General features: G+C 41.1%; 2 protein-coding genes across 4 annotated transcripts in view; both read right to left on the reverse strand.

The window, feature by feature from the left end:
* On the reverse strand, window positions 1-19,605 carry zdhhc22 (zDHHC palmitoyltransferase 22). The gene is made up of 3 exons (XM_076275213.1): window positions 19,442-19,605; window positions 1,691-2,230; window positions 1-1,566 (listed from the first exon to the last, which is right to left on the reverse strand). The coding sequence occupies exons 2-3, from the start codon at window positions 2,214-2,216 to the stop codon at window positions 1,283-1,285; spliced, it is 810 nt and encodes a 269-aa protein (XP_076131328.1). The 5' UTR covers window positions 2,217-2,230; window positions 19,442-19,605; the 3' UTR covers window positions 1-1,282.
* Window positions 19,606-22,325: 2,720 nt separating this feature from the next.
* Window positions 22,326-23,919, reverse strand: part of aspg (asparaginase homolog (S. cerevisiae)) — a 72,304-nt gene continuing 70,710 nt past the window's right edge. For all 3 annotated transcript variants that reach the window (XM_076275212.1, XM_076275211.1, XM_076275209.1), the window contains one exon: window positions 22,326-23,353. In XM_076275212.1, coding sequence (XP_076131327.1) covers window positions 23,306-23,353 — 48 coding nt within the window. In that variant the 3' untranslated portion in view covers window positions 22,326-23,305. The remainder of the gene's footprint in view (window positions 23,354-23,919) is intronic.

The following is a 23,919-nucleotide window of genomic DNA, read 5'->3' on the forward strand; positions in this document are numbered from 1 at the left end:
TCTCACTCTCTGGAAATTCTGTATTAAAAAAAACACCACAGCACATGTTTCTTCTAGGGTTGAATGTCAGATGTCAGATTTCATTTCAATGTTCAGTAGTAGTCAGTCCACACGTTCAATATTACATCCTGGTACAACTTCAACTGACAAGAGAGAACCAAGAAAAAACTTGCAGGAATCATTCACCACACAAAACCACTGGCAGCTTTCAGATCTTAATAGTTACATAATAGAAATAAAGACAGATTCCGTTAGTAAGGATCCTTCACACTCTCCTCACCATTCCCCTTAGCTGCTCCTGTCAGTGCTCCACTGGCCAGGGGTGCGTTTCCCAAAACCATAGTTGCTAACCTTAGTTGGTTGGCAATGGGGAATTGCATTGCAACTTAGGACGTTTACAGGCCTACAGTAGTTCAGTTATTTAGTCCGCAGCAGGCAATAAATTGGTACAATGTTGCAAACAAACTTCGGTCCGGTCAGTTTCATACACGCATTGTTTCTAGGCGGACCAAACTACGTAGGAATTGAACAGACAGCTCCCTCAGGTGTTTCTTCTGTCTATTTCGAGCTATTTCGTTGTAGGCTACACACTGGGCTTAATGTTTGCATTTGTGACTTTTGACCAATTGTGGAGTTTGGAAACGAGTCGTGACTGCAGCTAGAAAATAATCTGATTTACTCAGCCGACCATACATGTATGAAACATTGTTGGATTGTTGCATTCCGACCAGCACAAATGAACCGAAACAAGGGCTCAAGCGCACACGCTGTCGGTGTGAAAACGCCCTTAGTTAGCAACTATGGCTTTGGGAAACGTGCCTCAGAAAGAGATCCTACTGAACCAACTGTGATATGCATGTTAAACCAGGACAAATAGTCATCAAATATTAAGTCATCTTGCTAACACTTGTTTCTTGTTAAAATAACATACTGTAGACTGCTCTACTACAGATTTTTTTGTTTTTTGTTCATGTTAATGTAATTTATGAAATGTTCAACAATCGCTTGAAACATAAAAGATTAGAACAGCCTGACTGTACCACTGTACCCTAAATTTGAACACTGGACTTCTGACTGCAAACATAGTTTGCAAAAATATGTGTAGTACTACACATTTGCTCAAAGCTAGATATTCAGTGTTTGATAATTTATTGATCTATTATTTTCAGGGAACAACCTGAATTGTCTTCATGCCATAAATATAGAGTGGCACATATAGCATTGTTGTATTAGTATTGGGCCTGCAGACTAATCTAGGCATGGTGTCAGTATGTTAAAACACTCAATTAAACTTCTGACTTAAGTTTCCATCATTTTGTGAGACAACCTTGACTGTGAGCACAGGCAGAAAGAGACCCAGGGCCCATCGTGAACCAAATACGTCTTTCAGATTGGTACGCCACATCCCATGACTCTGAACAAGACGTCCCCTTTGCAGCTGGCACCATGTCTGCCCACGGGCTACCAGTAGAATTTGTTGGCAGCAGAATCCAGCACATACCAGCCCTATACCCAGCCATACATAAAGCATCAAGACTAGGAAGAACTGGAGGCCTGAGATCATACCTAAATGGAGAGACAGAGCCAAAAACATTTGTCACAATAGACATAATGAAGAAGCAAAAGACAGAAAAGGGAGGTTCATAAAAGGGAGGATAATGTTTTTACCTGGCCTACTTAAGCAACTCACCAATAAAGAAGTATCCTGTTGAAAGGGGCAGTAGTGTGAGGAATGTCAAGGGGTTTTCAAATGAAATTGAATATTCCATAGTGAGGTATGCCACACCTAGAACAAGGGAGTACAAGCAAGTACATGATGTGTAGATGCAAAACATGATGAAGTAACGCATGTTGTTGTTTCCTATACAATTTCCTGTGAAGAAGCAGTGGTGGTCCCTTTTCAATATCAGTTTTCTACATAGTTTACAAAAGTGATGGTCATTACGGAGGTAATGGGCATCCACCCTGTCTAGACAGTCCAGAGGACATAATGGAATTGTGCTTTCACTGGTAGTCTCTGATGGGTACCATATAGTCATTGCATAATTCCCCAGTGAATTCAACATTAGATAGAGAAAAATAAATGTGTGTATCATAATGGCAGGAGGTTGAAAAATTGTTGGAATAAAAAAGAAAAAATACAAGGCAAAAGTAATCACTGTTGCCGTGAAAAAGTAGGCTGGAGCCAACATGTTGAGTAGCTTGAGTTTCAGCATCCTTATCACCAACCCTGTGACATTAACACACAAAAGACAATTAAGAAAACATTATAGAAGCACATGTTGTGAAATCCTTTTCAATTAAATCAATTGACCCTTCCAGAAGTCCTGCCCTCCTTATAGTTACTGTTGCTATGCCTGTCAAACTTTCACACCCTGCACGTCTATTCCATAGGGGGAGGACCGGGGCTTTTTAATGAAATGTCATTTACAAAGACATCGTACCACACTGAAAGCTAATATTTTGCACTAGCCACCTACATCTGTCCTCTGTCAAATACAGTTGCATTTCCAGCTCTGAACAAAACCTATGATGAGTTATTTATGTGCGTGTTGTTTCATACGTTCCTCCTGGCCAGTACGAATGAAACAGACATGGGGAAACATACTGTGCAGTTAAGCTATGTACTTCCCACAACTTCAATATTTGACAGCATATCATAAATGGTACTTCAAATAGGTGTTATTTTAGATAGATTGCTGATGGGCTATAGGTTTTTGTGAATGTCTGTTAGCAACTTTTTGTCGTCATCGTGAAGCGCGTATCGTGGTTATGGAAATATCATGCAATATGATATTTTTTAGTTATAGCAATACGTGTTTGCTGTATGTGAATGTTTTAGCTTAGAAACCACGTAACATCGCTTAGTGCGCCTTTAAAGCATGTAAAAATTAGCCTATTCACATTCCTTCATCTCCCAAAATGTATATTGATTGTTTTTTAGATTTTGGAGTTGGGAACGTTCTCTCAAATGGGTTTCACTGTAGAAATATCTGTCAGCAGAGGTACAGTATGTCATCATCTGTCAAGATTTTAATCCTCTACTTGTACATTACTTGTAAGTTTTCACCTATTCTGTTGTGTGCAGGTCAGGAATGTCTTGGCATCTAATTGGCGTTATGCTCCTTGATAAGGGAATGCCACAAAACAGTAAATATGTTCTCTTGACTCTTAATATGGGCGGTGGTAGTGTAGTGGTTAAGGAGCTGGGCTAGCGTGCAGTAGCCTGAAAGTTGTCGGTTCAATTCCCGGCTTCCACCGTTGTGCCCTTGAGCAAGGCACTTAACCCCAAGTTGCTCCGGGGACAATGTAATCCCTTGTAATATAGCTGACATATGTAAGTCACTTTGGTTAAGAAGTGTCTGCTAAATGTAATGTAATGTAATGTAAATGTAATGTAATATTTGCGGATGAGTAATTCTGCCATGTTGTCTGTGGGAGCAGGTCTAAGGGGGGGTTGCAGGGCCAGGTTAAGGTCATCTGGGGCCCGGGGCAGAGGCCTCCCCTTTTTTTCAATATATATTACTATTATTATTATTATCACTATACATAAGAGAGAGAGAGAGAGAGAGAGAGGCAATTAAATTATGACAGACATAATGTAAAAATGAAATTTGCATTTATATTGTGGAACCGTACAACCAACATACAATTGTACCAACATACAAAAAACAAAGTCTACAAATATGGGGCAATGCACACAAAAAAATCAACCATGAAATATTACCATCAATTACTTCAACTTAGGCTTGAAAACTGCCAGTGGTACCCAGGACAGACTAAAATGCGCAACTCCCGAACTCTGAACTCATGAAACATTGTAGCCTAGAGTTTGGCGCGCACGCACACAGCCACATCATGATGCATTGTAACACGCTGTCTGTAATACACTGTAACACGCAGCCCTAGCCAGCCACGACGTCAAATACATTGAAACACGCAGTCTAGCGCACACACACAGCCCAACCACATCAAATACAAACAAGGGCGGTGTCGCAGCCGATAACGGTAACGTTGTCAGGGACAGGGGTAGTATGCCTAGACGTGGACTTATCCCTATTTTGATCCTCGTTTTGAAAAAAGTGGACAGGGCACCTGCAGGAATGAATGCGATGGTACGCACACACCCACCTAACTTCCAACGCTTTGATAATATTTGTCCCGGTTAGGTTCCTGCATTGCTCAGTAAAAAATTAGCCTACATACTGTAGTAGGCTAATAACATCCACATGCAATATCTTTATAACAACAACGCCTAACAACGACCTATTCACGTATGGCTTTAAACAGTGGTAATGCTAGCCTAACGTTTGTGGTGTTCTACTGTATGTCTATGTTAAATTATGGTTTGTGTTTATTATTCTGGTTAGAGCCCGACCGATAAAGGATTTTGAAGGCCGATACCGATACAAATCGGTACCGATACGGAATCCGATATTCCGATAAATCGGCCGATATAAAAAAAAAATTCAGAAACGCAACAAAACATTAACAGATTACATTAGTTATTTGTAGTTATTTATGAGTATTGACAAAAATAATATGATAATGCATTTTAAAAACAAACTTGTTTATTTTTAAATAATATTGTCACAGTGGAACAGAGGAACATCGAAATATATTAAAGTTCTGATAAATAAAATGTATAAAAATAGAAACTTAAGATATGAAACTTAGTCTTTTGAACAAAAACACAATAACAACAACAACCAAATCAAAGTTACCAGTATTAAAAGACTTGGTAAGCTTCATAAATATAACTTTGAACTAAGACTTAATAATTACAAAAAATAATGATGACATTATTACTATCATCATCATTTGTATTACCATTAAACAAGATAAAGGTCACTCCGAAATGTTTCAGTGTGCGTGTGTAATAATTAGTCCCTATTGCCTTATAAGCTATACCTTATATTGCAATGTCAGCTTGCTTATCCCTTTACCTGAACTTTTAAAATTGTTTCCATCAAGCTACATCAAACCATTTTCAATCATCAGTTGCTGCCTGCCTTCTAAAACCTACTATTTAGTGATCTAAATCCATTATGTAACTCGTTAATGCTGCGGCTGAACGACAGTCTGAAACGCACACTTGGCGTCATTGGATTTCACACATGTGTAAAAGAAAAGCTAACTTTTATGCACAAGCTACGTTTTGCACAAGCTACGTTTGATACTTTTTCTCTATGTCTAAATGTTCACTCCTCGCACGTCTAACTTACATTTTACAATGCAGGGATTGTAACTACAGATACTAGTTATAAATACAGTAATCATTACTTTATTTAGGCAGAATAAGTTCGTTGTGGTTTCCAATCTCATTAATGTTAACGTTAGCGGTCTGCCATAGATATATACACTAGATGTCGCCTTGACTACTGCTGTTCATTGGGACGAATGCGTCAATCGAGACGCCATCTTGCTTCAGTGATCCACTCCTCTATAATGCATTAGCGTCAATCTGGGCAAAGATCTAGCGAAAATAAAATCAGCATAAATCGTCAAAATCTCAAGCAATTATCTAGTTTTTTGGGTTGTTCCAACTGACAGGCATGTATTTATGGTTGAGTCTAGAGAAAACTAAGCTTAAGACGATAATAAAGATACATTTTACCCGTCTAGCCCCATAGACTCCCATTCATTCTGCACTAGCTAGCGGCGGCCCCTAGAGGAACAATGAGTAAACTGCAACCAGGTTTGATACAATGAAAGTAAACAGGCTCTTCGTAGACAGGCTCTGGTTGAGGCCACATACCCCTCGTCTCGTTTACTCATGTAAGTTGTAATCTCACCAGAAGTTGCTGTAGATCTGTAGAACATTTACCTCTGCTACTACATAGGCTACGCCAGTCGTTACTTTTATAATCATGGGTCAGTGCCATGGGCAAACGAGATGTAGCTGAATTCATAAATGACAAAGCCATGAGAAAGGTGATTTTCTTACGTTTCAACAACAAAGAAGCCGATCTGCCATCATTGTGAGAAGTTCCCAAATTTGTCGCTAATCGCTAAAAATGTTTTCTATCGCTGGGGATGGCCAAACGTCGCTAAATAGGTAACGCTGACAATACAGGAGAACTAGTTTAGCGCTTCAGATCCCTGTACCAAGATGGCGGCGGTGTTGACGCATGCTGAGAAGCAGAAGGCGACATCTAGTGTATATATCTATGGCGGTCTTCAACTGATATTCATGGCATTAGCTAGCTTTGTGGTTAGCTAGTCTATGATGAGCCATAATTTAGCAATGGATAACGTCATACTGCAAATTGTAAAACATGCGCTTTCAAAATAACAGGCCGGGGAGAGATGATACGTCTCACTGCTATAACTGTCACGCTATTAAAGAAATACATCTTCAGTCACATTGTCAAAAGTTAAAAGGAAGGACAGACAGTCAACTACACTGTAACAACGTAACGTAATTACTAGCTAATTCCGCTTCACTCTCGACTTATTTAACAGCAGCAAAACTGGACATTGTTTTCACGAATTTTGTCATGCTTATTTGAGTTAAGAGAACTGATGGGGATGTTCTTTTAATTGTTATTCAAGCAATGTATGTCTCGTGCAAAAAATCACCATGAACACACTTCACTGATGATCTCACTCGCGGATAACTGGTTCTCTCTGCCCGACTCGGCTGGATCAGCAGGCTGCAGGATGTGTGGCGCGTTATACACGAGTGTTGCCAGCAGGGACGGTGTAGAGTGCCCTCTGGTGGACAAACTATACAACGCCAACAGTCATGACATGGTTGAAGGGTGTTTCGTCCGTTTTTATTTTATTTTTAAAATATTCATTTATCGGCCATTATAAATGCCGATACCGATAGTTTGGAAAATGCCTAATATCGGCCGATAATATCGGCCCGCCGATAAATCGGTCGGGCTCTAATTCTGGTATTCCAATGCCTTTTCTCTCCCATCTCGCTAAACTGAATCTTATACTGACTGTAAAGGATTTTTTTTATGTTATTTTTGTTTATGATCGGCTATATGGTAGATAGTGGTAGGCAGGGCTTAATTTGAGCCGGAACATGCCGGAACATGTTCCGGCACCTCCGACGTTGGATCCGGAACCTTTTTTATTGGATCCGTCCTCCGTCAACTCTTACGTCAATATAAAAAATAAATCGCCTAAACGAAAAATAAATAAATTACTGTTTGTGTAGTGTTCAATGTTAGTATCTTTCTTATTAGTCTTTAGAAATAGGGAAGACCAAACAGGATACAACAAGCTAATCAAGTATTTGAAAGTGCTTTATCCACAATATTGGCCACAGGAGGGTGACGCGCTGTTCGGGGAGAGAGAAGTTGAGACGCTCTGCCAGCAGTTTTGCATCGATAGCCGAATGTCATCAGGGCTTTCAGGGAATACCACCTCTACCATCTCCTCCCCATTTGCCTTGTCGGCCCGCCGCTTGCCCGGTTCAACCCCTTTCGTGAGGTCATGGATTTCTAAAGGACATAGGTGCAGAGAAAGAAGCAGGGTAGTGGAGGCCGGGGGTCTGGATGCTGTATGGGCCATTTTGGACAAGTAGGCCTAGGCTACGGTAGGAAGAAATCGCGCTTCCACGCTGTATCTAGTTGATCATTGGTTACTGGGTGTGGGTGGTCATCATTGCAATATATAGCATACTTTAGTGCCGAGGCTATTAGCCCCTTGTTGGACTGTTTTGTTGGTTGGTTCCCCTGTATCTCCTGTTTTCCTGGTCTGTGTGCGCGCTTGTGTGTGTTTGTGTGTGTGCGCGTGAGTGTTTGTGTCTCCCGCTCCCTCTCTGTGTCATATTATGTGTCAGTTCCGATGTGTTTTGATTGGGGGGAGGTGTCCAGGGGGAATAGGGGTTCAGATAGGTATTCAGATGTGTCAATCAGAAATTACTAATCATTCCACGCTGTATCTAGTTGATTATTGATTACTGGGTGGTCATCATTGCATTTTTTTTTTTACATTTTACACCATGCAGTGCAGTGTGTTGCAAGTTCTGAAGTTAATAAACATTGCCCTGGTGTACACACCGCGTTGTTTAGTTTTTTTTTAGTCAGAGCTATGTACGCAGGTTTTTTTGTTGTTGGTCCGTAACCTCAAATCCCTGTTTTGAGTCGCCGGATCCACCCCGCCTTTGCGCTCCGGCACCTCCCACTTTACAAATTAAGCACTGGTGGTAGGCCAGCCTATTGCACAGCAAGTTGTAACGAAAGCCAACTAGCTTAGCTGTGCATGTAGAGCGTTGGTAAAACCTCACTCCCCGACGCCTCAAGAGTGCTAGTCTAGGTCAATTTTTAAAAGAAATTAACCCTGATAGCAAATCATGTTAATTTTTGGCATACAACATTTTTAGGGGTTTTGAAGGGTGCTGAATTCAAATCTTCTGTATGCCAGGCTCAAAAATTTCCCATAATGCCTCAAAATGGAGAAATCCAATATGGCCACCGCCGCCAGGTCAAAATCTAATTAATCACTTATCTTTTGGACTGTACAAGGTAAAAACCTGAATGTAATATGCTTTTATAGGTTTTCACATATAGGGAATTCAATGCCACGCTTAGATTTAAGATCAAGACTAGAGAAAATGCTTGAAATTAATGTACATGGTTAAAATTGTTGTCTCGGATAATGAATAATTCATGAAAAAAGAGGACCATGAAACAGGTTGATGGCTTTCTGAAGAATTTACTTGAAACATGTTTAGAAGCAAGGTTGAATACCCTATTTTAACTATTTATTTATATTATTTATCTGTATTTTAACTATTTATTTAGTATTTGAAGAAAATGCTTGAAACTCTTAAGCTATTACTACTAGATTTGCCTACTAATGAAATATTGTACCTGAGCCTATAGTTTGATTTCAGTGTGCTGTGATGACATGTTTGCCCATCCCACCCCTACCCGTACCCCTACACACACAAATACCCATATGTAACCCTGAATGAGGCCACACCCTCTACCTATACACTGAGGAGGCGCTTTTTAGCAATTATGTCGCTCCCCTCACATGATGCTCAGCAGTAACAGGTAAACTATAACATAATATCACAACAATTTGTTTAGGACCATGTAATACATCTATAATAGCATGTGAAGATTGTTATGTGAGGATTATGTATAGGCTAACTGAATAATTAATATGTTGTAAGAAACTAAAAAAACGTTAGCTAGTTAGCCTTTGTGAATAGGAAGAAGCTAACTAGAGCCTCCACTCTCCGGGATGTGGGCCGCCTCTTGACAAGATGTCAGCCACAGCATTCAAGGCCCCCAGCACATGAACTGCTCTTAGAGAGCTGAACAGGGGATGAGCCCAGAGCCACAGGTCTGTCGCCAGGCTGCAAAAACCTGGAGACCCCAAGCCCCCCTGTCTGTTGATGTAGGCCGCAGTCACCGTGCTGACGGTCCTCACCATCACATGTTGGCCTCTTAGCCACGGTAGAAAGTGCCGGAGGGCGAGGAGAGCGGCCCTCAGCTCCAGGACATTGATGTGCTGGGATAGCCAAGGGTCCGTCCAGAGACCATTGATGCCCTGACCATCGAGAACGGCGCCCCAGCCTACTGGGATGTGTCTGTAAATACGACCCAGTGACGAATCTCCGGTTCCATGGCACTCCCCTTCTCGGTGTTGGCGGGATCTCTCCACCAGTATAGGGCCCTGTGAAGCCTGCGGGACACAGTCACCTTGGCCTGGGAGGGCCCTTGGCGGCACAGACCTAGGCTCAACAGGCACCTCTGGACTGGGCGCATGTGAAGGGCCATAAGGCCCAAGAGGCGAAGGCAGAGTTTCCACTCCACCTGGGCGTGCAACGTGAAGCGACTGAGACATGCGGCGAACGACTGCTGTCTCGCCGGTGAGAGAGTCACGGATGCCCTCCTGGAGTCCAGGACCATGCCCAGGAAGGTGGTGACCTGAAAAGGCTGGAGCCTGCTTTACTTGGGATTGGGGCGCAAGCCCAAGTCCTGAATGTGCTTCAACAGCAAGGCCACGTGTAGGTGGCATTGCACTTCTGAGGTTGCACAGTTGTCGTCTAGATAGTTTAATATCCTGAGCCCCCTCTGCCTCATGGGTGCAAGAACTGCATCCATGCACCTGATGAAGGTTCTGGGGGGCAGAGAGATTCCAAATGGGGGGACTTGGAACTCGAAGACCTGACCCTCGAACGCAAACCTCAGGAACCGCCAATGCCCTGGCCATGGGTATCTGAAAATAAGCATCCTGTAGGTCGATGGATGGTAGCAAACCTCAGAGACCTGAGATGTACGTTGAAACCCTAGGTCTAAAATGGGACGAAGGTCCTCTGTGTGCTTGGGTACAGGAAAATAACGGGAGAAGAACTCCGCTTGGGGGTCTGAACTCCTGACTTCCCTTATCGCCCTTTTGTCCAGGAGGGTGGACAGCTCTGCACGTAAGGTCTGAGTGTGGGCTGGCTCGGAGATTGTCAGGAACGACGAGGGTCGTCACCCAGGTTGAGGGCGGCTACCCCACCCCTGGGATGCTTGAAGCCGCTGCCTGAGATCAGTCGGCCCCCAAGACGGATGCCCCAAGGTAGGTGTTGGCTGAGGCGTGAATGCTCTAGGGCGCCTAGCGCCCCTGGTACGCCTGCCAAGAGACCCCAACACCTCTTCTGCACAGCGGTGGCTGTCACGCGCCTGCTGCAATAGGGTGGTTGCCTGTGGGCCGAACATGGACCCAGGCTCCACCGGCACTCTCAAAAGACGCTCTCTGTCTGCCTGCTGGAGCTGAGATTGAGACAACCAGAGATGGTGTCTAGCTAGTCAGAACTGAGCCAAGGAGCGGCCCGATGCCACTGCCTGCTCCTTAGACACTGCAGCGAGGCACACAGAGGCTGACTGGAGCTCTCTCAAAAGAGTGGGATCACGGCACTGCTTTGCAAGAGACCAGAGAGGTGTCGAACATACAGGGACAGAATGGCCGCTGTGTTAGCCAGGCGGGCTTGCATCGCTATGGGCCTATGCAGCTTACCCAGCAGAGCCTCCATAGTCCTGCCATTGGCACTGAGGCAGGAGGGACCACCAAAGAGGGAGTTGGGGGAGGAGAAGAGGGTCTCCAAAGCTTGATCCACTGAGGGGAGCGAGCCACAACCTATCAGTCCTTCGCCGTGCATGTTGGAAAGCACCTTAGCCTGGCCAGACCACCTATGAAAAGTAGTTGGGGAGGAAAACTGGCGACAGAATACATTCTCTCAGTATTTCATAGGATTGTTCAAATGTTGTGTAGCAAATAGTGCTGTCAGTTAAACGCGTTATTAACGGCGTTAACGTAAACCTATTTTAACGGCGTCAATTTTTTTATCGCGAGATTAACATTCTTTTTGGTGTAACAAACTTTGTAGTTTTTTCACATGCTGTTGCAACAACTAGTAACGTTAGAACAACTACAAAACCACACCGGATCTAGCTAGACCGGAAACTAAACAACATGCACTGAGGAATGGAATGGAACGTTGTATGTGCTGCAAGTACACGCCCCCTTTTAGGTGAAAGATGACTGATATAAAGTAAATCTATGCTGCTGCATCAAAGTGGGGAGCGAAAAGGGCTTATAGTAAACTTACTAAATCTTGAAACAAACATGAATAAAAGGCACAAAATAAGGTTGGTGTAAGAGTTATCTGTGTGTTTATGGGATTAATGTGACCATGTTCCTATGTTTTGCGCTTTCCAGTTTTCTAACAGGAGTGTCACAAATTTATTGATAGGCACAGTCAAACTGCCCGTGGCTGACTATAATTAAGTTCAGCAAGCTTAACTTTATATGTCATAACATCAACTAAACATAAGTCACACATTCATTAATCACTTGTAATATGAACGTAGGCTAAAGGCATGCTGCACACACTTGGTGGGGCTTACGAGCTGGCCAAAGAGTAGTAGCCTAGGCTGACGCATTAGTTGTGTGCCGCCAAAGATTTTTTCACCGTCACTTGTTCTGTTATCAACATTCCTCTTTGGCTGCTTTCGACATTCAGTTACATTATATTCCATTCTTTTCAATACAACTCCGCACACCAGCATCACACTTTGCCGCCGTGTAAATCACGATTCAGTTATATTTGGTCGACGCTGCTCCATAAAATCCATTGTTTATCCAGTGTTCCCAAAACTTCGGCGTTGATGTGTGTGGCAAGTGACAGTGCACCATAGACTCTACGCCTATAAAATGGCAATGCACTCATGTTGAAAAGTTCCTTATTTTCAACTGAACTCAAAGATAATGAATATAGTATGAATATAATATTTTCTGTTTGTTATGCCCTTTATAATGTGTGTAGGCCTATATTTTGTGCATGCACTTCTGCGGTAGCATTTATTTCATTTTATATCAGCTATTTCTGAAGAATATATTGTGTTGCCTCAGGTCTGCTGCACATCTTTTGAAATTTGATTTGAAATAATCAAATAGACCTACGTCTTAAAGTTCAGTTAATAAAGTAACTTGCTTTGCTTTCATTTGAATCCCAATCAAGATACACAATCATTACTTTATTGTTAATATGGAAAGTTCAGAAATGCAAAATAATAGAATTTTAATCATATGATAAAATATGTGATTAATCGTGATTAACTATAGGAATTCAGCGATTAATCGTGATTAAAATTAAAAGTTTGACAGCACTAGTAGCAAACTTTCAACGATCTTCGACATGTTTTTCTTCAGCAATAGAATCATGCTGGATGAGCGTGCATAGAGGCCATGTCGGTGGAGTGCATTACCTATGATTTTCTCTGTAACAATTGTACCTGCTGCCTACAAATCTTTCTGGAGCTTTCTCAGAGTGGTCCTTGGCTCTTGGGCTCTTACTCTTCTGACTATCCTTCTGACTTCCTGGTCAGAAATCATGCAAGGAGATCCTGTGCATGGCCAGTTGATGATGTAGTGATATTCCTTCCACTTGCAGATAATGGCTCCAATACTGCTTGCTGGATGATTCTGAAGTTTTGAAGTGCATCTGTAACCAGTTCCATTGATATGTTTTGCAACAATAAGGTTGCAAAGATCTTGGGAGAGCTCTTTGCTTTTACCCATCATGAAATGTTTCTTGTGTGACACCTTGCTAACAAAAAACCTTTTTATAGCCCACCAGTATGTACTGTACTAAACCAAATATCAATTTGCACAGATAGGAGGGATAATTTCTCTAACTACTTATAGATTCCAGTTTGATCCTTGCCATTCCTTGCGTTTGTGTACTGCTTTTTCTTAGCGTGTTCAATACTTATTCCCTGTGCCATTCCACTTTTTTTACTCATAACACTACTTTTAGACATTAATGTTTGGATTTTTATATGTGTGGATTAGCTAAGTTAATACTAATGTCCGGTGAAAATTTCATGCGAATAGCCTCACTGGAAGTATACTTACTGAAAAAAATGTTGACGTGTTCAATACTTATTTTCCCCGCTGTAGGTAACAAATAGTTAAAATGCAGATACATAGATAAATAAAAATAAATAATATAAATAGATAGTTAAAATATGGTAATCAACCTTGCTTCTAAACATGTTTCAAGTAAATTCTTCAGAAAGCCATCAACCTGTTTCATGGTCCTCTTTTTTCATGAATTATTCATTATCCGAGACAACAATTTTAACCATGTACATTAATTTCAAGCATTTTCTCTAGTCTTGATCTTAAATCTGAGCATGGCATTGAATTCCCTATATGTGAAAACCTATAAAAGCACATTACATTCAGGTTTTTACCTTGTACAGTCCAAAAGATAAATGATTAATTAGATTTTGACCTGGCGGCGGCGGCCATATTGGATTTCTCCATTTTGAGGCATTATGGGACATTTTTGAGCCTGGCATACATAATATTTGAATTCAGCACCCTTCAAAACCCCTAAAAATGTTGTATGCCAAAAATTAACATGATTTGCCTTCGGGACTTTAAATAAGCAAATTTTCCAAAATCCTGCCTAGTCTATGCTGCTGGCATGCGAGCTAGTAGCCTGGGCTTTTAGCTCAACTGTCTGCACGCTCGCCTCCCGATCCGAGGTGCTGTTATTCACGGGTTTGAGTCCGGGCGTGAGCAGGGCTGAATCACTTAGGTTCAACACAACGCAGGTTACACATAGGCCTAACAGTTACATAGGAAACATGCATAGACCTAAAGTAATTCACTGATTAAGTCAGTATTGTTATGTTGATGATCCAATTATAAAGGTTGACCTACGATAGGCCTACAACTGAATGGGCAAACCATAACATTTGAGTGCAAGGTGACTAGTTAAATCAATGTTGAAGTTCATGGTTGAAAGAATGTTACAATTTCTATGTTGATTCACTTCTCAAAATCGAAACAAAAAGTAATTCAACATTGACCAATGACCATACTTCACAAACGTTGAAAACTACAACGGTGAAAATCGAATCAAATCGAAAATTGACATAGCCTAATTCAACACTGAGTCAACAGTGACCCATGGTAGGTTATTGAGTCAAAGGCGAGTAATGTTAAAGGGGCATTCTAAAGGCTGACCAGATGAAAAGTTCCCTCCCACGTAGGCTATGTCAACTTTCAGTTTCAAACAAATTCATAGCAATTTACCCAAATAGCAAGAGGCTGGCGGACCACTGACGGTCCATTGGGGATATATGGCGGTCCGCTGGCATTTTTCTCATCGGTTCTCTGGTGGGTTGCAGGCAAATTGTAGCCTAGAAATCTAGACACGCCCCTAGCGTCTAGCAACTCTCCGTTGGCTTGTGAGCTCCAGAAATCGAAACTCAATCAGGCCAATGAAATCGTGTATAGAGTCGTTAGGCGGGCTTAACATAATGATTGATGGCAGAGTTGCAACGGTTTGGCTTGAATTCCCTGCTACTTGAAAACAAATAAGTTGGATGTTGCTTTTGGCGAACAGTGTGACACGAGTTAAGCTTTTATTAAGTTGGCAAACGTTTGAACTAGCCAACTAGCTCCGCTGGTGGGAAACGCATGGGACTCATAGCGCTGCCGCTGTCCTATTGCGTGCAGAGGGAATTTGAACTGATTATCCCGCCCCTCGGACTAAGCACTGCGAACGGTGAGTGCCCAGACCCTACATTTTAATGGCTAGGCTAGGCAAATTGCCCAATATTTTGCCTATTGCCTATGGTCTAAAATCTTTTTCATTTGTTCAGTTATACTCCATATATCATTTTATTAGCTTTTCTTAGTATTCATGACAAGCTAAATTTGGTGGTCCAACGGCGGACCACAAGTGGCGGTCCACTATCTGCCAATCTGATTTTGCTATCTGGGTTATTAGCGACAATAAATGGCTAGATAAAACAAGAAAAGATCTTTGTATGCTGGAATTATCATGAACTACCCTACAAACTTTAAAAAAGAAAAATGCCTATTTTGTTTACACTTTGTATTTAACATTTATCAAACATTAACTCATTATCAGGGACAGTAAGTGGGAATACTCCATGTTCATGATATTTTAGGCTTTAGTATATCTCTGCAATTAGTGTGTAACACCGGTCTGTTTATTAGAGGTGATGCTCGCTGCATCATCAGTAATTGACGCCTCTTAAAGTGATGCTTGAGTGAGCAAGATATCTCATTTCAATGTTCAATTCAATTTAATTTCACTTAGGCTATAGAGCGCCAAAATATTAAACGTCTCATGGCGCTTTACAGAGTAAGCTAGACTATTAAACAATCATCAATCTCATATCTGTCTCAGTGTCTCTCCTTGATTCATCCTTACATCGTTCCTCTTTTCCTTCACAAAATCAATTAGAAGGAGGGATTAGGACAGCAGGGGACATATAGATGGATGCACCCTAAACAAAGATCCTGGTTTAGGCCTAGATCTACTAGGGTCACTGATTACTGGGCTCCGCTTCACCCTATCTGCCCGAAGTGTGACAAAATGTCTGAAGAAACCGCCGGAGAAAATCTGATTCCAGTTTTCAGACATTGTCAGTTTCCTTGCAATTCGCGTCTATGGGAAACATTTAGCCCAATGAAGGGTATATCATAACATCAGTAGCCTAGGTAATATATTGGTTTGGATTTTTTCTCAGTGGTAAATATTCATTGCAAGTTATGTTTGATTGAATATTTGTGGATAGCCTACCCTACCCTATTTGATTGCTGTTTTGGGGGCCGCCACGTTAAGCGTTTTCTCTGGACAGTGTCCCCACGGGTCATGGAATTTCTGGAATATCATGGAATTTTATAAAGTCTATTCCAGACATGGAAACTCAGGGATTTTTTTGGGGGGAAAGGCATGGAATAGCATGGTGACCAGACGTCCCCGGTTTCCGGGGACAGTCCCCGATTTCGGAGACCTGTCCCCGGCTGGAGCTGTACCTGGAAAAGTCCCCGGTTTTCACTGTGACTGACAGACCCGAAATTGGAATAAAAAAAAGAAAGAAAACACTGACCAAACGTACAGTTGCGCACCCTTCACGTACAGGCTCAAGCCAGTCAAAGTAAGCGCTCAGCTCAGACCTCAGAGATGTTCTAGAATGCCCATATTTCAAATTCTGGTAGGCTATTTCGATTGGTGGAATAGCAGCGCGGTAGAATCTTTGAAATGAAACCACTTGTGCGGGGGACTTATTAAACTATTCATCACGAACGTGCCAGCTGCTCAAGTCCAGGTTAAACTAAAATTGCAGAGTACTCGTCACACAGATAGCATAGGCTACATATCATACGCAGATATCACGTGAACGGTCGGAATCTAAGCTTTCCAATGATATTAGCACCAAGTTGCTGTGGTTGCAAATGGTTTGCGAGAAAATTAACTATGAACTTATGTAACAACTCTAGCGTAGGCCTACAACAAGCGGTTCCTGAGTAGTCCGGTTTTGAAATTGCAACAAGTTTCTACATGGTCTCCAACTTTGGGCCAAAGTTATAATGTAGGCCTATTCTCATGTAAACTATTTATGTCAGTTAGGGGTGTAACGGTACACAGAAGTCACGGTTCGGTTCATACCTCGGTTCGGACATCACGGTTCGGTACGAGTTCGGTACAATGGAGGGAAAAGCAAAACAAAAATGCAGAAAGCATTTTTTTTATTGTGCATGTCTCAGGCTGTACCACCTAGTGTCATACAGTCTCTTCCCTGAGCTATCTGCAACAGCCTGAAGTGTGTAAGATATAGGCTAAACAGTACAATAAGTACCCAGACTACTCCATCTGTAACTTGTAAACAAAATAAGACAATCAGCTATAAAACTGAAAATAGGCCTACAGCATCTCTTATTTCTGAAAGTGCAAATTACATAAAAATGATTTTTAAAAATCCACTTAAGCAAGACCTTCAACATCTGTGTTTAGTTGTATATGGAAGGGTCTACAATTTGCCTCAATATTTTTCATTGTGTGTAAAGTAATAATCTAGCCTACTAACTGTGAAAATATCACACTATTTTGCCTTTTTTTTAAAAACGAAATTGCTCCTTTCATTTCATAAACAGACTACAACTAGAAGTCACGTGACTTTGCCCTTTGACGTTAACTCACCGTACTAGCATGGTTTGTTTATTAGCCTGGTTAGCGTTGTCACTTTATATACTGTCTATGCACTTAACACTACCAGCTCCTCATGTGAGAAGTTACAAGTTACCCCAACATAAAGGTAATTACCATGCGATTTACATAGCTTTCTGTCATTACGAAATAATTTAATTTAAGCCATAGGTTTTGGCCCTATTTGTATGTGTATCCAAAGGCTGCTGAAGCGCAGGGGAAGTTTTTTTCCCCTCGTTTCAGTGATTGGTAGCCTACATCATCTGGGTGATGGCTTCGAATATGTGTAGCATTTATTCCACTCACATACCCAATAACTGCTGAACAACACTGACACACAGTTTCATCTTATCCACCACTCTTTCGCCTGTACTAACGTTACTGTAACTGAAGTTCTCAAACTTGCGATCTTAAATAGACCAGCGGATCCTCTAACTCTTGTGGGTCTAACCTTAGTGCTGCTAATGACTGACGGACTCGACTGACGACCTGACAAAAAAAAACATAGGCGCCAATCAGAGCTTCAGAGCTAAGGCGAGGCTACAGATTAGCGTTAGGTGTCGCTAAAGAACTCCCGTAACTCTCGCTACTTAACAGTAATTGCGCATGACATTAATTAATCCGCACACGAGTTTTATGTATTTTTACACCGTGTATTCTCCATGTAAATTCATGCACCGAACCGTGACGCCTGTACCGTTTCGGTTCAATACGAATACATGAACCGTTACACCCCTAATGTCAGTACAACCTTTTTTGTAAATTGTTTAGCCAGAGTAGGCCTATCCAACCATAATGGTTGTCATTTGCCAGATTCCAGACAATCACCTACAAATATCAATGTAGCCTATATTTCTACTGGTATGCTTCCTAGTGACAAAAATATAAAGGAAAAAAATCATGAGACGCGAGTTATTTTTTCTTGATATAAGACTGACAACACATAGGCCCTATTAGGCTACATAAGACAAATATTATCATACATTCTCAGATATGGGTATAGCACAGACTGTCCTGAAAAAAAGAAGATAGGCATTACAATGACCAAGATAACTAGCTAGATTAACTATCTGAACAACACGGCCACTAGGATATAATTTCATGGTGTGCTGAAATGTAGCCAATACTATTTTGACCTTTAACTGTGAAGAAAATATGCTTTGTGGTTGGGCAATATCATAACTTACTGCAATATTATAATTATTCCACCTGTATGTGCATGGTTAAAATTCTGAAGTGCAAGTTTAGGCTACAGCACAAATATTTCCATCCATAGATAAGAATAATGAAGTCTCTGAATTTCTTTTCAAAGTGCAACAGATTGATGCATTTAAACGTTAAAATATACCAAATTTTCTTACGGGGGAGCATGCCCCCGAACCCCCCTAGGGGGGCTTGTGGACTAGTGCAGCTCTAGTGACGCCCGGGACAGTGTCCCCGTTTTAAGTTGACAAAGATTAAAATATTACATGTTTTACGCTTCTCAACTGAAAATGTCCCCGGATTTTGTCTCAGAAATCTGGTCACCTTATGGAATAGGCTATCAAGGAATTGTGTGGTAGCAGTTTAAAATGTACTTGCCAAATACATTAATACAAATATTTCCACGCATAATTGGTGTACTATTTTATACATTAGCTTTACGGCTTGGTTGAGCAGCAGTGTTTATTCAACTAAGAATTAATAACCGAAGCGCATCCACAGTCTGCTAGCTAACAGTCATGTATCTCCACATTACACACCGTGTCTGCTTTTCGGTTCTTTGCTGAATGTCAAATGTAGCCAGTTAGCTCATGAGGGGTGATCAGAATTAACGTTAACGTGCCTAACCTGACTATGCTGTTATGTTATTGTTTCCCCGTAACTGTTAGAGGAAAAATAGAGACCCCTTCAGCTTCAGTTTAGGTTAGCCTATCACAGGGGGTTAAACAACAATCTTGTTACCTGCGAGCAGCGAGGAAATTGTGACTCAACCTTTGTAGACGTGATGTCGTTGGACAGTCGTATCCTTTTAGGCAACTCACTCAGTCCAAAACAGAATTCATTTATCAGCCTCCGTAAAAATGGAAAACAGAGTCATTCATGGTGATCTCTGTCGACGTTCGTCGAAAACCGATGAAGTCGAGATTCTGCCTTGGCAAAGCTCAGACGTGTAGGCTACAGCTGCCTCCTCCATGTTTTACAGAAACGGTGTGATGATAAAAACCAAGCGGCAGCATCACGGTTGCAGCGCTAGTGTAACGGTAGATCCACATTCGCTGCACGGCTGAAGCGTTCAAACGTGACGCCTCCCCTCATTCAGAAGCGTGTAGGCAACCAACATGACTAGTAGTAGGCTAGCCACCATGGATACCCTAGTAACAACCTGTAAATGGGTTAAACTGCCTTAGCAACAGCCTAGCAACCACTTTCACAGTTAAAACCTAGCAACCAACATAGCATCCAACATGATTAACCCAGCAACCAGCATAACAGGTAACAGCCTAGCAACCACTTCCACAGTTACAACCTAGCAACCAATGAGATTAACCTAACAACCAGCATAGCAACCACCTCAAGTACCCTAGCAACAACCCATCAACCACTTCCATGATGGCAAACTTTCAAGCAACATAGCAACCAACATGATTAACCTAGCAATCAGCATAGCAACCACCATAACTACCCTAGCAACAGCCTAGCAACCATGTCCAGCAACCACTTCCACAGTTACACCCTAGCAACCAGCCTAGCAACCACTTGAGTTACTATAGCAACCACTACAACTACCCTAGCAACCATCTTGATTACCCTAGCAACAACCTAACAACCACCACTACAATGTCAACCTAGCAACCACCATAGCAACCAACATGATTACCCTAGTAATCATTATAGCAACCGCTTTATTTTGCATAGCAAACACCATAAGTATCCTAGCAGCACTCTAGCAACTATATGATTTACCTTAGCAACAACCTAGCTACCACCATTACAGTGCAACCTAGCAACCACCATAGCAACCAACATGATTATCCTAGCAACCACTTTATTTGGCATAGCAACCATCATTTGTACCCTAGCAACACCATTGCAACTATCTCTGCATTATCTGTTTTTCATCTGTATGATACTTTACATTACATTTTCTAGTTTAGTTTGCAGCTCAGAGTAGGCCAGGCATTTCATCAGTTTGCAGCCCAGTCAGTTTGTTTTAACTTGTCTTTGTTTCTCACAAATGTACAACCATTTTAAGCATGTATTTAACATCATATGAAAATATTAATAGCCAATACAATGTAAGCCATTTCAAAATCAGAATTTAAAGCAACACCAAAGCACTTTTCCTCTGCCACACACACTCTATTTGTTTATCTAGCACCAGCTTTGCAAATAACGATGTCCACAGACACGGTAGAGTATGTTGCATGATTTAATGAAAGTATGATGTATTGCGATATCAGAAGCAAGTCAATTTTGTAGTTTCTTATGTCTCGTTCCATCAAACTACAGATCCGCTACTCGATCTGGCAAAATTACATAGTGCGGTTATAGCCGATAGAGGGCCGCGAAGCGAATGCAGAAGTGCCGTTCACCCTGTTACGAGTTAATGAACCACTGAAACGGTTTTGGAAACATTATTTTAAGGTACAATAAACTCTTTGGTGTTGCTTTAAATTAGGGGAGAGCCAGGAGTGATAATTGGTTGGAATTTACCTTACCCGATCCGAATAGGCCTATTTCACATTAAAATGCCATCTTTCCGGTTTCGAGTCAACTAGTTGTATCTTTGCTTCCAGAAGGCTAATGCGCTTGTGCAACTTTGCTGTAGTGCTTGTTGACATTATTGTTTCTCTGTATCATTTGTTGGTTTAAGTAGGACCTACAACATGTATTACAGCATCCCAATATGCTGACATCAAGAAGGTAAGAAAGGCCCCAAATATCTGTCTTCCTTGGACGACAGCCCAACCTGCAGCTTAATCCTGCGAAAACATCGGACATCATGAGTAGCCTAGCCTATGTTAAGTTTAAAATATTATAGGATCATTTTGTGTCAAATCGGACAAGGTTGTAGCTGTACAATGTCAGATTTTGTTCAACCTTTTGTCCATATCATGAATGGTTTCCAAAACCAAGGACTTTAAAATATTTGTTAATGTCTTCATATTTTCCCCTTGATTATGCTTCAGTTACAAAACCCTAACATTTACATTTATTCATTTGGCAGGCTATAACTTTACAGCCGGACAGCCTAATGGTATTGTTTCAATATTTCTCTTACCAAATGTTTGACTTGAAATGTCACCTCCAAATTGGTTGTTTTGTTTAGGATTTGCCTTTGTTTAGTAAAATGAGCGCACAATTTACTAAATTAAATGCACAATCTAGTAAAATGAGAGCACGCTACAGTAAAATGAGCGCACATTCTCAATATACACAAAATATATCTTGCAATGACACCCCTGGGGTCCCGAAATATCACTTCCAAATTCGTTGTTTCTGATACATGACTTTGATCCCCGACCAGTGGGAATGGCTGAAGTGCCCTTGAGCAAGGTACCTAACTCCTCACTGCTCCCCGAGTGCCGCTGTAGCAAGGCAGCTCACTCCAGGTTAGTGTGTGCTCTGTGTGTTCACTTATTCACGGATGGGATAAATGCAGAGACCAAATTCCTTGTATACACAAGTATACTTGGCCAAGAAACCTGATTTACATTTACAGAAACACGTTCAGTGGCAAAAACATGAATGAAGGTTAGAACTTTCATGTGTGAAAATACCCCAATAGTTAAAAATATTCTGTGGAATGCTTGAGACTCAACAAAAAGAAAATTACACTACAGTATTCAAAGTTTATAACAGTTTATTGGCTGTGTAGGAACTTCATGAATGGGATAGATTAATAGCCCAGTACCCTATCAGAATTTGCTTTTTAGAATATCTGGCTTTTTTTTTTTAAAAAAAGGTCATACTGATGAACAAGTCTTTTCACAGTTACATTTCTTTTTGTTAATCTGAGACAAAAGACGACCACATAAATGTGATAAATATTTCTCAATTTGGTTAACTGATTTGAAGTAGCATACCCCAATATAGTTTGAATATTTGCAGATTGTATGAAAAACCTGAGTCTAAAGTTATTGCAACATCCATTCACTAGTCAATACCACAAGTATAATACTTCATTGCTGACGGTTGCTGACACTATTGCAAGCATTTAATATGCTTGTAAGGACATTATTAATCTAATACTAAATAAAAAAAAATCTTTCCTACGAAACCAGCATGGTCATTATACTGATAAAAAATAGCATTCTGGGATATCAAGGACACACTACAGCAAAGATGCTTACACACAACTGCTATACACAGTGGACGGGTACAAGCCAGCTATAGAACAAGTCTCATGATTTTGTGCTTAATAATATCCTAATGAATCACTTAACGATTATCTGGTGGTTGACCACTTAAAGGAAACATATGTGTGAGTTTGCCACTTCTGAAACTTGTAAAAGTCAGTGGAAAACACAACATAACATTCAACAAACTTCTATGCCACATGCACATGTAACAGTGTATCGCTACCCTTCAAATAACTGTTTAATATACATAATATTGAGGTGTGGGTGACAAATAGCCATATTTTCATAATCAGATACATGCTGGTAGTCTTACATTGTCATGTAATATCATCCATTGTGGATGGCTACAGAAATGTACAGGCTGTCTTGAATGGACGGAAAGTACTTAGTTAACTGACAGACTGGAAAGTGAAGTGAGATAAAGAAAGTTGTGCTTTGAAGGAGGTGATGGAAGAGAATGTCCTTACGACTTCTCAGATCTGGCAGTAAACTCAATGACCTCGTCTTCATCCTGAGGAAAAGATGGGTGAAAAAAGTAACCGTTAGCATCATAGATATGAATATGTAGCTGCAACATTGGACTCTAAAATGTATGTCAATGGCTCTGCCATTTTACTGAGGGCAACACAGAGTGGTAAATGACTGGAAGAAATAGGTGTCTTTGAGTGGAAATCGACGGGAAACAAACATTGTGAGTTGTACAACTTGTATCGCCTTGTAGTCATATAGGGATGTCCTTGTACATGTAAAATCGTACAGTTATGTTTTTGTTGTTGCATTTGGTAGTCTATTAGAAAACATGTTTAGAGCTGACTGGATTTTGTGAAATAAATTTGTAAATAAATGCGACTTGTAGTTCAGAGCGACTTATATGTTTTTTTCCTCTTCATGACACATTATTTGACTGATGCGACTTATACTCCGGAGCGACTTAAAGTCCGGAAAATACGGTACTTAGGATTTGCAGAAGTAACACTAGAGCTTTTCAGGAGCTGCGTGCAAATCCTTCCGCCCAAGTATCAATGCTTCGCATTAATGAGAACATTGTTCCAAGTTTGTATATGCTTAGAAAATGGC

Source organism: Alosa pseudoharengus, unplaced genomic scaffold (assembly GCF_046254945.1).
Source record: "Alosa pseudoharengus isolate Yale_2024_CS ecotype anadromous, Long Island Sound unplaced genomic scaffold, YU_APseudo_1.1 YU_APseudo_1.1_scf_8, whole genome shotgun sequence".
Lineage (NCBI taxonomy): Eukaryota > Metazoa > Chordata > Actinopteri > Clupeiformes > Clupeidae > Alosa > Alosa pseudoharengus.